Source organism: Lipotes vexillifer, unplaced genomic scaffold (assembly GCF_000442215.2).
Source record: "Lipotes vexillifer unplaced genomic scaffold, Lipotes_vexillifer_v1.1 scaffold278, whole genome shotgun sequence".
Lineage (NCBI taxonomy): Eukaryota > Metazoa > Chordata > Mammalia > Artiodactyla > Lipotidae > Lipotes > Lipotes vexillifer.
In genome coordinates this window covers 698,014-713,270 of record NW_006769677.1, presented here as the reverse complement: position 1 = coordinate 713,270, position 15,257 = coordinate 698,014, and the positions used below count along the sequence as shown (strand labels likewise).

General features: G+C 40.9%; 1 protein-coding gene and 1 pseudogene across 1 annotated transcript in view; one reads left to right on the top strand and one right to left on the bottom strand.

Annotated features, from left to right (window-relative positions):
• Nucleotides 1–15,257, top strand: part of MTA3 (metastasis associated 1 family member 3) — a gene marked incomplete at its 5' end in the record, with an annotated part of 147,925 nt that overhangs the window by 792 nt on the left and 131,876 nt on the right. Inside the window, 2 exons of the mRNA XM_007445792.1 lie at nt 1,110–1,177; nt 10,794–10,887. Of these exons, the coding sequence (XP_007445854.1) occupies nt 1,110–1,177; nt 10,794–10,887 (162 nt within the window). The remainder of the gene's footprint in view (nt 1–1,109; nt 1,178–10,793; nt 10,888–15,257) is intronic.
• Nucleotides 6,810–8,981, bottom strand: LOC103085185 (tropomyosin alpha-3 chain pseudogene; annotated as a pseudogene).

Genomic DNA, 15,257 nt, shown 5'->3' with positions numbered 1-15,257 from the left:
CCCCAGGACTGGGGCTTAGAGGGGCCGGGGCACCGCAGCCTGGGGTGGGGAGTGGAGCTCTGCCTGGACGTTTGCTCTGCTGTCTGCCTCCTTCCCAGCCTTCTGCAGAAGAGAGAAATAAGGTCAAACAAACTTTCTCCCTACTCAAGACGCCCTCCTCCCTCTTTTCCTGGTAAAATAATAATTCAGATAAGTGACGTGTTTGTGTGTAAGACTGGCTCTTCTCTGCTCATTAGCCGAGCTCCTTGATGGATGGTGGTGGGAATGGCCTGGCTAAATGAGGCCACTTTGCAGAAGGGAGACGGGAAAGAGCCACTAAGATAGACAATAACACTGCAGCCCAGCCTCTCAAATAAACACACAGTGGGAAGTTTCCAGTGAGCCTATTAGATGAGAGGAAAAACCACACTTGAAAATTTCTATCCTTTTTGTTGAAAGGCTGCAGCAATTGCTTTATAACGAGACCCAAAATGGATCTGGATTAAATATGGTATTAAAAAGGCTGGTATCACCTCCACAGAGCTCTGCCTCTCAAAAAAGTGACCCCTCTCCTTTTTCGCCCCCTCATCTTCCTAGATAGAGCTGTGAAAAAGTTTGTCAATGTGCTTCTGCTCTGCTCACCTGGTTTTTTTTTTAAGTTGGTGATTGAAATGTACTTTGGGCTGCTAAGCCTTTCAAGATGCTCTGAATTTGTCTTAGGTCAATAGTTTTATGTGAGAAGCCTACTCCAGGGCAAATTGGATTGGAGTGAAAAGATGGGGAAGCAGTTATCGTATGAAAGACACATGTTTAGTTAGCTCTGACTACTCAGTGATAAGAGGTGTCTTTTTGTTTATTATTAAAGAAATGACACATGTGGGACAGAAGTCTAGGAGAACTTGAATAAAACATTAATTGAAATGAAAATGCCAGGAAAATAAGGGTCTGTGAATGGTAAGCACATAAGAAAGAGACTATATTGAGGCTGCATTACCCAGTTTGCTTTTACCAGGAAATGAATCACGGGCGTGCTTCATTTTAATGTGAATTACCTAACATAAAAAGTCATAAATTGACAAATGTAAACTTTCTGTTGAAAAGATTAAGCTCTTTACGTCCTTTAATTACAGATTATGTCTACTTTGAGAATTCCTCTAGCAATCCGTACCTCATCAGAAGGATAGAAGAACTCAACAAGGTATATATACACTGAGTGTTCTTGATTCTAATATTAAGAAATATTTGTTGCCCATTGAAGGGTAATTGGGTAAAGGGCATAAGAGGTGATTTTACTTTAAGTTCCAGACTCTGAAAATAGAGATTTCAGAGTAGAGAATTATGCAGGATTCTGAACATTCTTTTGCTTTTTATAATTACCTCTGATATTAAATGTTGATATTGAATGTGTAACATCTGTAAGAATTCTTCGAATTGCTTTGAGCTTCTCAGAGCAGGTCACTCCTGTAACTCAATCCCTTTTTATATTTGAAGTCATAATTTGTGTTTCTCCCTTTTTTAGTTATTTTTTAATTAATTAAATTTAATTAAATTTTTAAAATTTTAAAAAATTAATTTTAAATTAATTTTTTCCTCTTTCAGCTTGAGAAGGAGGAGGTTAGGGAATATGATATTTAAGGGAATTTGTAAAATTCTAGACTAGGCTAACTAATAAGAATACAGTTTTGGTATAATTATAAAGTGACTTTTTGTACCTTAGGCCCAAGTAAATAAAACTTTTACATCAAGGTTTGTCCCTAATCGCAGGTGTCCAGGATATCAGAAGCATGACTGTTGGCAGTAGCTGAGCTTTTACAGTGGAGGCACTCAAACAATCATAAATAACATGGACCATAGATTTCTGATGGTTGAGGGTTACTTGTGTAGCTGGTGAGAATTCACGTTGTTAAAATTTTGGGGGCTGTCTAGCTAATACATTTCCCCCAAAATACCATCTGGAGACTGGTCCTGTTCTGAGTCCCAGGAAACCAGATTGGCCAAGGGCATGCCTGGTTTATGAGCGTTGAGGTCTTGGTTCACTTTTGGGGATACGCTGGGGACCTTGCATTTAAAAAATTTCCATAGTATTTGAGACCACCACCAAATGAAGAAAATGGCCTCAGGATTAGGTCAGTCTGTGGGTGGGAACTGTTGAGATGTCTTCCTGGTGTGCTTCTCTTTTATATTATTGATGTAAGGTATAAGAATTTAGGCAATTCCAGGGAATTCCCTGGTGGTCCAGTGGTTAGGACTCGGTGCTTTCACTGTTGGGGCCCAGGTTCCATCCCTAGTTGGGGAAGTAAGATCCTGCAAGCCATGCTCGGCATGGCCAAATAAATAAATAAATAAATAAATAAAAGGCTTAAAAAAAGAATTTAGGCAATTCCACACTGTTCACTGCATCAGCTTATTTGGAAAGTTAACTAGGATTCAAGGAGAAATATTGCCCTATGAGACCTGTATTCTCTGGCTGCTCCCTGCTTTGTTCATTCGGCTCTAAGTTCAGTAAGCTCTTTCTTGCCTGTTTCTCTTTTTTTATTTTTGGCTGCGCCACCTGTCTTGCAGGATCTTAGTTCCCTGACCAGGGATTGAACCCAGGGCCATGGCAGTGAAGCACCAAGTCCTAACCACTGGACCCTCTTGGCTGTTTCTCATATGCACCCACCTTAGGACTGTCTGGTTGTTTCCAGCCCCCCATACCTTGCTTTTTTCCCCCACATCATTTATCACCTTCAAATATACTTAATTAATGTATTTACAGGCATACCTCAGATATTGTGGGTTCAGTTCAGACCACTGCAATGAAGCAGATATTGCAGTAAAATGAGTCACATGAATTTTTTAGTTTCCCAGTGCATATAAAAGTTGTGTTTATACCATACTGTAGTCTATTAAGTGTACATTATGTCTAAAAAAATATGTACATGCCTAATTGAAAAATACCTCATTGCTAAAAATTGCTAGCTATCGTCTGAGCCTTCAGTGAGCCTTCATAAAATTATATTAAAGATCACTGATCATAGGTTGCCATAACAAATACCATAATAATGAAAAAGTTTGAAATACCACAAGATTTACCAAAATGTGACAGACACAAAGTAAGTAAATGCTACTGGAAAAATGGCGTAGACTTGCTCCACCGAGTGTTGCCATAAACCATTGATTTGTAAAAAAAAAACACAATATCTGAGAAGTGCAGTGAACCGAAGTGCAATAAAATGAGTTGTGCTTATATTTTCAGTGCCTGTTTTCCCAAACTAGAATGTAAGCTCTATGTGTGTAGTGATCTTTTCTGTTCACTAATGCATCCGAAGTGCCTTAGAGTAGTGGCTGGCACATAGTTAAGTAAACATTTTTTGAATTAATGAATTTCTCAGATGTCTGATGTTAATACTTGTACATGGCTTTACTGTTTACAAAGTCCTTTGATTCATTCATTTTACAAATATTTCTGGGGACCTACTGCTTTTAGATATGCACTTTTAGGAATTGAAAGATGAACAAGATAGGTCTAGTAGTGGAGATGGACATCAGCTAAATCTACGAGCAGAAGGAAAATTGCATCTGTGCTAAATTTACAAACATCAGAGCATGGTGCTCTGGAAGCATATAATCTGGGGATTCACATTTCTCACCTCTTTTGAGCCTCACAGTACCTTAAACCTTTAAGGTAGATGCATCATGGATTGTTGTTGTGAAGCACACTCTGGTTAAGTAACTTAAATGCCTGGGTTACACATCTTGCTGGAACCTGGATCATTTCACACTTCTTTATCATTATATTACTCTTCACTTCAAAAGTCCCTCCCCTCCCCCACATTCTCACCTTCTCCCTACGCCTCTGCTTTCTCAAAGAGTGGTTAATATACGAGCATTCCTTAGGGGACTGAGGGTGACTGAACTGTGAGAGTTCAGAGTCTGTGTAATTTCAGACAGTGGCAGTTTGGATGGAGTATTGATAAAAAGGAACTGCAATAGGCTAATTAATTACTAAATATTTACATAGGACCTTTATTTCTAAAGGGATGTGAGAGATCTCATTTTAAGTAATTAAACAAATATTTCTCGAGCACTTGTTATGTAGCAGGCACTATGCTAGGCTCAGGTACAACAGTGACCAATATGGACATGGTCTCTGCCCACACAGGGTCTCCGTTCTCATGAGGGAGACACATGAGAAGATGAGTTAACAGGTGTAAAGAAAATAGCAATAAATGGTGTTAACTTCTAGAAAGGAAATAAGCAAGAGCCTTGATCCTTGACATAGAGAATAACAGAGGTTGCTTCCTTTGGATAGGGAGTGAAGGACTTTAAGGACATTGAAGTTGAGGCCTAAAGGATGAGAAGGAGGTAGCCTCAGGAAGAGGGGCCACAGGAGTTCCAGAAAGGCCTTGAGCGGGTCAGAGGTCAAGTTGTCTAAGTGGGGAAATTTAACATGATTAGAACATCCAAATAATGAATTTAAGAATACTTGATATATTATTATTTTTTAAAATTAATTAATTAATTTTTGGCTGCATTGGGTCTTTGCTGCTGCATGCAGGCTTACTCTAGTGGTGAACGAGGGGCTACCCTTCGCTGCGGTGCGTGGGCTTCTCATTGCGGTGGCCTCTCCTGTTGTGGAGCACGGGCTCTAGGCACGCGGGCTTCAGTAGTTGGGGCACACGGGCTCAGTAGTTGTGGCTCTCTGGTTCTAGAGCGCAGGCTCAGTAGTTGTGGCATATGGGCTTAGCTGCTCCACAGCATGTGGGATCTTCCTGGTCCAGGGCTCAAACCCGTGTCCCCTGCACTGGCAGGCGGATTCCCAACCACTGCACCACCAGGGAAGTCCCAACACTTGATATATTCTAATTGATAAGCTAAGAGAAGGGATATTAACCTATTTTATTAACTTTCTTCTAAATACGTAGGATGTGTTTTGGGATTGCCTAGTGGTCCAGTGGTTAGAACTGGCTGCTTTCACTGCTGGGGCCCAGGGGCAATGCTTGGTCAGGGAACTTAAGATCCTGCAAGCCTCATAGCGAGGCCGAAAAAGAAAAAAAGAAATAGGATGTGTTTTTTTTAACAAAATTCCTAGGATAAGCTATCAATCATTATTTTTATAGAAAATTCACTTTTATAGGATGAAGGTCCATGTTTTTTTTTTTAAATCCTATTTGAAATGTTACTTGCAGAAAGCAAAACTACAGTATTTTTTCTTTTTTTTTTAATTAAAGAAATAGATTTAAAAATATTTATTTATTTATTTATTTGGCTGCATCGGGTCTTAGTTGTGGCATGTGGGATCTTTGTTGCGGCATGTGGGATCTTTTAGTGCAGCGAGTGGGCTCTGGTGCGCATGGGTTCAGTAGTTGCAGCGAGCGGGCTCTCTATTTGTGCTGCACAGGCTCAGTAGTGCGGCACGCAGGCTCTAGAGTGTGCAGGGTTAGTTGTTCTGTGGCGTGTGGGATCTTAGTTCCCTGACCGGGGATCGAACCCACATCCCCTGCATTGGAAGGCAGATTCTTAACCATTGGACCACTAGGGAAGTCATGAAATAGATTTTTGTCTCAATTTTTTTTCCCCAGAACTTTTAGGTGAAAAACTGAATATATTGGTTGATAAACACAGTTCGACATTGTTTTATCTTTTTTTTTTTTTTTTTGGAGGGACTGGTTCTTTATTTCAAAAAGACATTTGTCAATGTTCAGTATCAAAACAGTTACACTATTTTTTTTCTTTCCCCAGTTGACCCCCAAAGAGACCACACCAAAGGGGAGTACATTTTAAGCCAGTTAAGCTGTAGCATGCACACCTAACTGACCTCACTGAACCCTCACCAAAAAGGGGAGATTGGATAGGGGGAAAGAAACTTTAAAAGATCAGCACCCTGCCAGCCCAGACTGTAGAGGGCTCGCACAGCCAGATGGGGTGACCAGTGTGCCCCAACCCCAAAGAAGCAAAGTTTCAAAATAATATAAAATTTAAAAACAATTTTGTACATAAGCTATTCAAGATTTCTCCAGCACTAACTGCTACAACACACAATGAGATGGCAGTTTTAGAGACAGCCGCTTCAGACCCAGAAAAGGGTGATGAGATGAGTTTCATATGGCTAAATCAGTGGTAGAACATAATTTTCTTTCCTCTCTTTCAAGGAGGCAGGAGAGCAAATAAGTGGTCACCTCAAAATAAGGGGCACATGATCCATTCTGTGAGTGATTGGGAATGGGGTAGAGCTGGGACAAGGATTTGGTCTCAGAGGTCTCACCATCTTAATCTCATCTGGTCACTTCTGATGGAAAAAAAAAGTTGCCCAAAGATACCGTAAAGCTGAAAACCTGAACAGCGCTTTTTTTTTTTTTTTTTGGTTAACTCCTTCTGGAATCACCTTTCTGGTTTGGCAGGTACTTTTTGCAAAGCAATAAGGCTTCCCAAAATGGAGTCCTTCTCTGGGCTGTTTGGCTCTCAGGAAGGCAGGCCCATACCTTTTCCCCTCCTCTACAGAGAGGGCAATATGCATTAAGCTGAAAAGTTACCTTCCAAAAGTGAGAAAGGGATTAGACTGCTGCTTCAGAACTATGGAATTATCTGGAATGTTTTACAAATGGCTGCTACATCAACAGCAACAAAAAAAGGTAATTACAAAATGTGTACATCACAGCATGCTTTTAAAAACACTTAACATTGTGCTCACATTCCCTTAAACGTTGTTCCCAAAGATGCTCAGCCTCTAGCCCAAATGGAATCTCTGGGGAGAGGCAGAGACAGTTTGGCGAAAAGGACACAGGGGTGGGGGTGGGAGATGTGGCGAAAGGAGAAAGCAGCCTTCCAGTTAAAGATCAGCCGTCAGTTTAAAGGTCAGCTTCAGGCAGGCAGGCCTCAGCAGAGTAGGGGTCAGAGGGAGGGGCAGTGCCGGGCGGGACTGGGGCGCCCTGCATCTCATCCAGGTCAAGCAGAGTCTGGTCTAGCATCCTTTGTGTACAGAGGTGCTCCTCTTTGGTGCATTTCAGTTTATCTTCCAAATCATCAGTTGTCTTTTCTAGCTTGGCTGCCGATCTCTCAGCAAACTCAGCACGGGTCTCTGTCTCCTTGAGTTTATCAGTAAGAATCTTTCTCTCTTCCTCATACCTGTCTTCTTTTTGAGAGTACTTTTCTTCAGCAGCACTCAGACACTTCAGCTTCTGGTCCATCAGTCTGACCTGCTCATCGGTCTCTCGGCAACGGGACTCTGCCAGCTCAACTCGCTCCTCTGTGCCTTCCAAGTCTCCCTCAATAATCACCAACCTAAGAGCCACCTCTTCGTACTTCCTACCTGCCTCTTCTGCAGTGTGCTTAGCTTCTTTGAGTTGGATTTCCTGGAGCCCCATTTTTTCTTCCTCTTTTAAGGATAGGTTTTCATTAACTTTCAGACCTCTCTCGCTGTCATCAGCAGCTTTCTCAGCTTCCTCTAGCTTTTGCAGGGCAGTGGCCAGGTGCTCTTGGGCACTGTCCAGCTCCTTTTCAACCCGCTGGATCCTGCGGTTCAAGGAGGCCGCCTCAGCTTGAGCCTGTTCCCGGGCCGCCTTTCTCCCTCCACTTCCGCGGGGTGCGCTCGGCCCTCTCCTCCGCGTCACTGGCCTGCAGCTGCAGAACCTGGGTCTCAGCGCTTCACCGCCTCCGTGGTGGTGGCCCCGGCCGTGGTGCCCACCCACCCGGCCCCTGCTCACCTTCGGGTTCCTGCCCCCTCTGCCCGGAGCTGCAGCCGCTTCTCGCCAACATTGTTTATCTTACATACCCTCTTTTCCTCTCCTCTAAACTGTACTCAGATACAGTGATGATGATCTTTTGGAGGAAGAATATAAAGTTAAAATAGAAAACAAAAAAAAAAATAGAAAACAACTTCACGGTAAATTTTATTTAGTCACTATCTAGCTTGGGTGTTGCTCTTCTAAAGATTTAGTCTGCACACATGTTGGAAGAAGGCTTTGTGCACATAATGAGGATACAGTCCCAGGAAGTTTTGGAAGTTATGCTTATGGATAAATTTAATGCTATTTGCTATTGATTTTTTTTTTTGGTGTGTTATGTTGTATAATTTATATGTTTCTTCATATTCTGTGTGTTTTATTAGCCATCCAATTTGCTCTGAGATTCATTTTAATGTTTAGGGTCTTTTTTTTGGTGGGGAGAAGGGAGCCACTAACTTCTTTGAGCATCTAATCTTGTCCCCCACCCCAATCTATATTTGCACATACAAGATTTTGCATATAATTTCTGGAGATCCCTTCAAAGCCCTTTTGTAGAACCCAAGTTAAGACCCCTCCTGACGTTTAGGATCTCGTGGGAAGAAGGACAGAAATTGGGAAAAGGAGGTTCTTTTCCATCTGTTCTTTAGTTCGAGCAGACCATAGACTTGCCAAAATGGAAAGCGTTTGGTTTTTTGTTTTTTAATAATGTACTTTCTAAGTCTGGGATAGAAATGAGCGTGAGTATGAGGTTGACTAAAAGCCCCTTATTGCTGAAGGATGTTTTACTAAACGTGTTCGACAGAATAGAGATTTAAGGGGCTGCAACGTAAATGGAGAAAAGAACACGGGAAAGAAATTGCTGTTCATTGTAGGTTCTTCTTTGTACCTGTCTCCACTTTTCCCACCTGTGGGTTTTGTTCAGGTCCTTCTTTTTTCTTAAGACTACTCAGTCCTCCAGGCTTCACCTGTTGGACTCCTTTCCTTCTTTCCTAGCTAGCTAGGGACCTTCTGCTCCCTTTCCCCCTCCTTGAAGCTTTTTCTGTTCTTCCCTCAACAGGTGGTACTTCCTGCCTCCATGAGTGAGAAGTGAAGTCTGGAGGGGAAAAGAAAGGAGTAAAGACAATAGTGCTGGGAATTTGTCAGGAATGTTTTACTCTTACGCTTCAGTTGTGGGGAACCGGTGAAGGTTTCTGGGTGAGGGACATGATTACAGCTGGGCTTTGGAAGGTTGGAGACGAGATGACACGTGGACAGGCATCTTTGGTGGAGCAGAGGCTTGGCGAGGGCAGACACCATGCATCCGTGGTGCTTAGCTTGTGCAGGGGCACATAGGAAGCGCACACAGGAAATTTGGTGACTTTATATATACAAAATATTTAACTTAGGTCTTCAGAGCTATACTTCTCAAATTATTTGTGGTGGAGGATTTTTAAGAATTTTCAGTATCTTAGACTGCTTTTGTAAAATTTAAAAATGAGAGTAGAAAAATGAAATTTAAAGTAGGCTTATAAAAAGGCAAGCCCCATTTTTCATTATTAGATTCAATAGATATAAAATTAACTCTCAAATACTATAATTCATTTAACTTCTGTACTCATTTCATTACATAGTAACAGCTGTGGACTGGGCCTTGGACCACAATTTTAGTAGCTCAACTTTAGAGGAATGTTCGAAGGGAGGGTGTGTGTGTATACAGTAGAGAAGAAGAGTAATACTGTAAACTGCCTGATAGCCACGTGTGTACGTGCTTCAGAAGAGAATATTTATTTTGAACTATGCCCCTCCACCCCAAGCAGGTTTAAATAAGAATTTAGTTAGCTTTACAGAGTATCCCTATTGGAGGAACTCACCAGTAAGGTAGGAAAAAAAACACGCATGCCTTAAAACTCTTGCTTTGGGTTTTTAACATGCTTTTATTTATTTATTTTAATGTTTATTTATTTATTTTCTTATTAGTCGTCCATTAACATGCTTTTGTCTCAAGAAGACAAAAATGATAAAGCACTGATAATTGAAGTCATCGATAGATTTTATTTACATAGGAATATCGGACTGTTCATTTAGCAGATTGCTGGATCATTACTTCTGGAGGATGTATTTGATCACAATGTTGTGAAATACAGAAGCACTTTGGTTAGGATGTAATACGATTTCAGTTTTAAAGGGCAATATTTCTACAAGACTATTTCTCACTTTAAAATACTGCCACTGAACTTCATAAAACTGACAACTTTACTGCAGCACATATACTCATTTCTTTTTCTTTGAGTGTATCTGTAAGCCCAGAGAAATTCTGAAAATTTGTTCTCAAATTTGTTTGAAATTGGAAATCACAATAGCATTTTATTGTAATCTGTGTGTTTTTACAATGAACTCTGTAGTGAACAATTGACCTTGAAAGCTCTCAGAATTCATAAAGAATAGGAGGGTAGGAGCCTGGGCCCCAGCTGCAGTAAATTACAGCCTAACTGAATATTGATTGTATTCTAGACTGTAGTCAAAAAGAAATAAGAGCTTCAGTGTTCATAACTCAAGGTTTTTAATACTTTCATATGTGAAGGTAAAGTAAGTACTACTAGGAATGTTGACCGTTATGGATTCATGGACTCCCTTGGGCTGAGAATGCATTTCCAGGTTATCTGGTCCACCTCACATGTTGACTGCCCTGCACCTGCAGAGCTTCACCATCAGTCGAATGTGAGGGTGTTTAGGATGGGGCTGGGTGATTTTGCACTTAGCCTGTGCCTCAGGAAGAGGGTTTGGAGGACTACTTTTAGGTTATGTTGTGGCTTTTAAAATTTTGGGGATTAGTTTCTTAAGGTTAATCAGAGTTAACTATGGTTTTAGTCATTAAAGCTCTCTGATCACTTTAGTTTAATTTTTAATTGATGCCAATGAGTTATTTTATGTTTGACATTTGTTTCACTTGGAACTTTTACAAATGTTACTTGTCCTTATTTGAATTTTTAAGCTCTCTGATTATCCTGCAGTTGTGGTTGGCACAATAAATGACAGTGATCTTACAATTATGCTGTCTCTAGTTTTGTTTTATAAACTACTTGAATCTAATATTCAGTATAGATGACTTTTACTTTTCTTATTTCTTAGACTGCAACTGGCAACGTGGAAGCAAAAGTAGTGTGCTTTTATAGACGACGAGATATTTCCAACACGCTTATAATGCTTGCAGACAAGCATGCTAGTAAGTTAATTGTCTTTTTCTTGGAAAATTAAAATGTGTTTTGAGTCTTTTGTTTTCCATGATATGAGGAAAAGTACTTTATGTTACCTGTAGCTTTTTGGTTTCCCATTTATCTTCCTCTTAGTTTAGATGGGAGTAGGTTTTTGGGTGGTTCTTGGTTTTAGTATATATTTTTTAGGATGCAACATATGTTTATTAGTTAGTCAAAATGTTGAAATAGAAGTCTTTGCACATAGGCTTCAGTGGACAATTGGAGCAGTGTTTTACCATCTTCAGTTTTCCATGGCGGTTTGAAGGTTTGGATATGAGGAAATTTATACTTCACTGGTATTTTGGAGGACTTCTTTTTCCCTCCTCTCTAAAACAACTGGGTTGTATTTACAGTTTTTAAAATTCTGAGTATTTATTATATATTTATAGTATTAGGTATGTGTGGAAAAAAAAGTTTGCTAAAGAAAGAAGTGCAAAGTGATAGATATGGAAAAAAATTCCTGCAGGTAGCAACTCTGAGCATTTCTTTGTAGTTTAATCTTCATTGTGTGCTTCCCCCCCCCCCCGCCCCCCTCCGCAGTCAACAGCTTTGACATATTTTAGTCCCTTTGATTTTTTTTTAAACAATCAATAAAAAAGTGATCTAAATTTTAAGAAAGAAGTACTTTATTTTGAAAGCCATTTTTGTCCTACAAAATATGTAATGAGACTAGGACCATATGTAAAGGTATTTTTCAGTTAAATACTGTAGTGTCTCAAACTCTGGTCTTGGGGTTCCTGAAGCTTTTGAAATGTTTTGGTAATGGGAGAAGGGAGGCTGTTGGCGCACAGGTTTGTTCTGTGTGTGCCTGAGAATGATTTCCCCACTGGATGTCTGTCTCTCTTGTAAGTTAAATTCCTACTGTATTTTCTGCTGTAGTTCATAGTTTTTTTCAGTTTCTTTCCATTTTTGTAGAGAAAGTGTTAATTATGATATGGGTTATTCTGTAGTGTTTACAAATTATATATTCACAGATTCAGGGTAATCATTTGCTCCTCGTGTCTGAGACCAAAGTATTGTTTTTTTGTTTTTATTTTTTTGCGGTATGTGGGCCTCTCACTGTTGTGGCCTCTCCCGTTGCGGAGCACAGGCTCCGGATGTGCAGGCTCAGCGGCCATGGCTCACGGGCCCAGCCGCTCTGTGGCATGCAGGATCCCCCCAGACCGCGACACGAACCTGTGTCCCCTGCATCGGCAGGCGGACTCTCAACCACTGCACCACCAGGGAGGCCCCCAAAGTATTGCTTTTTAAAATGACATACTAATCAGTTATTTTAGCTATACCTGAAATCTAGAAATTCAGTGTGTTATTAAAGTATCTATGCAAAATTATTTGGATTTTATTCACCATTTACAACATAAAGATCAAATGTCTCATTTATATTCATGTACTTTTGGATTTAATTTAGCTTCTAACGTAGCTTCTAAAGTTGTTGCAAAGGTAGTGAGGTGTAAAGATGGTTGGGCGTCTGTTGACTGTTCATGGAGGGTCTCGGCATGGCTGCCTTTTTTGGTGCTGTCTGTTTTAGGCTTGTAAATGTAGAAAATCAGGCTTTTTAGAATTGGTGAGGCTCTTAGTATTGACTCAGAGAAATGAAATTTTAAGAAACTTAAGAACCAATGAAATTATATAATGGCAGTCATGCAGTTTAAAGAAAGACCTGGGTTCAGATTCTGGTTGGTGACTTGCTGCTTGCCTTAGGAAAATGTCTTAACTTCTCACTCATCTGCATTTTCCTCATTTGTAAAATGAGGTTGAAAAAAATCACCTCTTTTTTATTTTATTTTATTTTTTTTTTGCGGTACGCGGGCCTCTCACCGTCGCGGCCCCTCCCGCGGTGGAGCACAGGCTCCAGACGCGCAGGCTCAGCAGCCGTGGCTCACGGGCCCAGCTGCTCCGTAGCATGTGGGATCTTCCCGGACCGAGGCACGAACCCATGTCCCCTGCATCGGCAGGCAGACTTGCAACCACTGCGCCACCAGGGAAGCCCAAAATCACTTTTTTAAAGTGAATATTCATTTATTTATTATTTATTCATTTATTCATTTTGGCTGTGCTGGGTCTTAGTTGTGGCACGTGGGATCTTTGTTGCGGCATGCGGTATCTTTTTTAGTTGCGACGTGCAGGACGTGCGGACTTCTTAGTTGCAGCATATGGACTTCTTAGTTGCAGCATGCATGCAGGATCTAGTTTCCTGACCAGGGATCGAACCCGGGCTCCCTGCATTGGGAGCGTTGAGTCTTACCTCCTGGACCACCAGGGAAGTCCCCATTTTGAATCACATGTATTTTACCACAGTTAAAAAAAATTAAGGGCAGGAATTCCCTGGTGGTCCAGTGGTTAGGACTCTGTGCGTTCACTACCAAGGGCACAGGTTCGATCCCTGGTCAGGGAACTAAGAACCCACAGGCCACGAAGCATGGCCAAAAATTTTTTTTTTAAAAAAATCTAAAATTGTATACTTTAAGGAAAAAAATTAAAAACAAAATTAAGGGAAAAATTATGCCAGCATTGATGTGAAGCTTAAATGACCTAAGGAATGGCTTATAATGGGTGCTTAACAAATGTCAGTTGGTTTTTCTCTCTCTGTGGTTTGTAGATCATCTCTTTGGGTGGATTACTTCTATCTACGTTTACCTGTTTTCTTCCATTATTTATTGATTTTACTCTCAACAGTAACTATATGCCCATATACAGTAGAGTTAGAGGTATCAACTGTATTTCTGTTTTTGTATTGACTAAAACTTCACATGGGACAAGTAAAATTGCCTGAATGGTTCATGCTTTATAAAGAGGTTTTAAGGGGGATTAATGGAGAGAGTGTCATATATTAGAAACATTTCAAAACTAGAGTCCTGGATGTGGGTGCCTCTTTTTTTTTTTAAATAAATTTATTTTATCTTTTTTTTTTTGGCTGCATTGGGTCTTCGTTGCTGTGTGCGGGCTTTCTCTAGTTGCAGTGAGCGGGGGCTACTCTTCGTTGAGGAGCGTGGGCTTCTCATTGAGGTGGCTTCTCGTGGCGAAGCGTGGGCTCTATGTGTGTGGGCTTCAATAGTTGTGGCACACAGCCTCAGTAGTTGTGGCTCGCGGGCTCAGTATTTGTGTCTCTTGGGCTCTAGAGCGCAGGCTCAGTAGTTGTGGCGCATGGGCTTAGTTGCTCCGCGGTATGTGGGATATTTTGGACAAGGGCTCGAACTCATGTCCCCTGCATTGGCAGGCGGATTCTCAACCACTGTGCCACCAGGGATGTCCCTCATTGTGGACTTCTTTAAAACTTTTTATTGCAGAAAATTTCAAACGTAGAAAAGTACAGAGAATAGTATAATACACCTGATGTTTCCATTATTCTACTTTAACAGTTATTACTGCATGACCAATTATTTCATCTAGACCCCTACTTGTCCCATTATTTTGAAGCTCATCAGAGAAATCTTACTTTTTCATTTGTAAATATTTCATAATGTATTTCTGAAAGATATGGCCTCATTCAAACTTACAGGAAATGCCAAGAATATTCAAGGAACTCCAGTATGCCCTTTACCCAGATTCAACAATTAACATTTTGTCATTTTTTATATATATAATATATATATTCTTTATTATATATATTTTTTTCCTGAACCATTGGAGAGTAAATTGGAGACTTTAGAGTGTTTTTCCTAAATGTACGAAAATTCTTTTACATAACCACAGTGTAGTAAACATCTCAGGAACCCTAATATTTACACAAAGCTATTGTCTCATTCGCAATCCTTATTCAAATTTCGTGTCTCAACAGTGTTCTGCGTAGCTGTGTATTTTTTCTTTAGTCTAGGATAAAATCCAGAATCACACGTTGTATTTTTTTAAATTAATTAATTTATTTATTTTTGGCTGCGTTGGGTCTTCATTGCTGCACGTGGGCGTTCTCTATTTGTGGCCAGCAGAAGCTCCTCTTTGTTGCAGTGCGCAGGCTTCTCGTTGTGGTGGCTTCTTTTGTCACGGAGCACGGGCTCTAGGCACGCAGGTTTTAGTAGTTGCAGCATGCGGGCTCAGTAGTTGTGGCTCGCGAGCTCTAGAGCGTGGGCTCAGTAGTTGTGGTGCATGGGCTTAGCTGCTCATGGCATGTGGGATCTTTCCGTTCCAGGGCTCGAACCCGTGTCCCCTGTATTGGCAGGTGGATTCTTAACCACTGCGCCACCAGGAAAGTCCCCACACATTGCATTTTATTGTCATGTATCCTTGATATGGAACCAGCTCAGTATTTGTGTTTGTTTGTTTTTTTTTGGCTGCGCCATGCGGCATGCGGGATTAGTTCCCCGACCAGGGATCAAACCCGTGCCCCCTGCAGTGGAAGAGC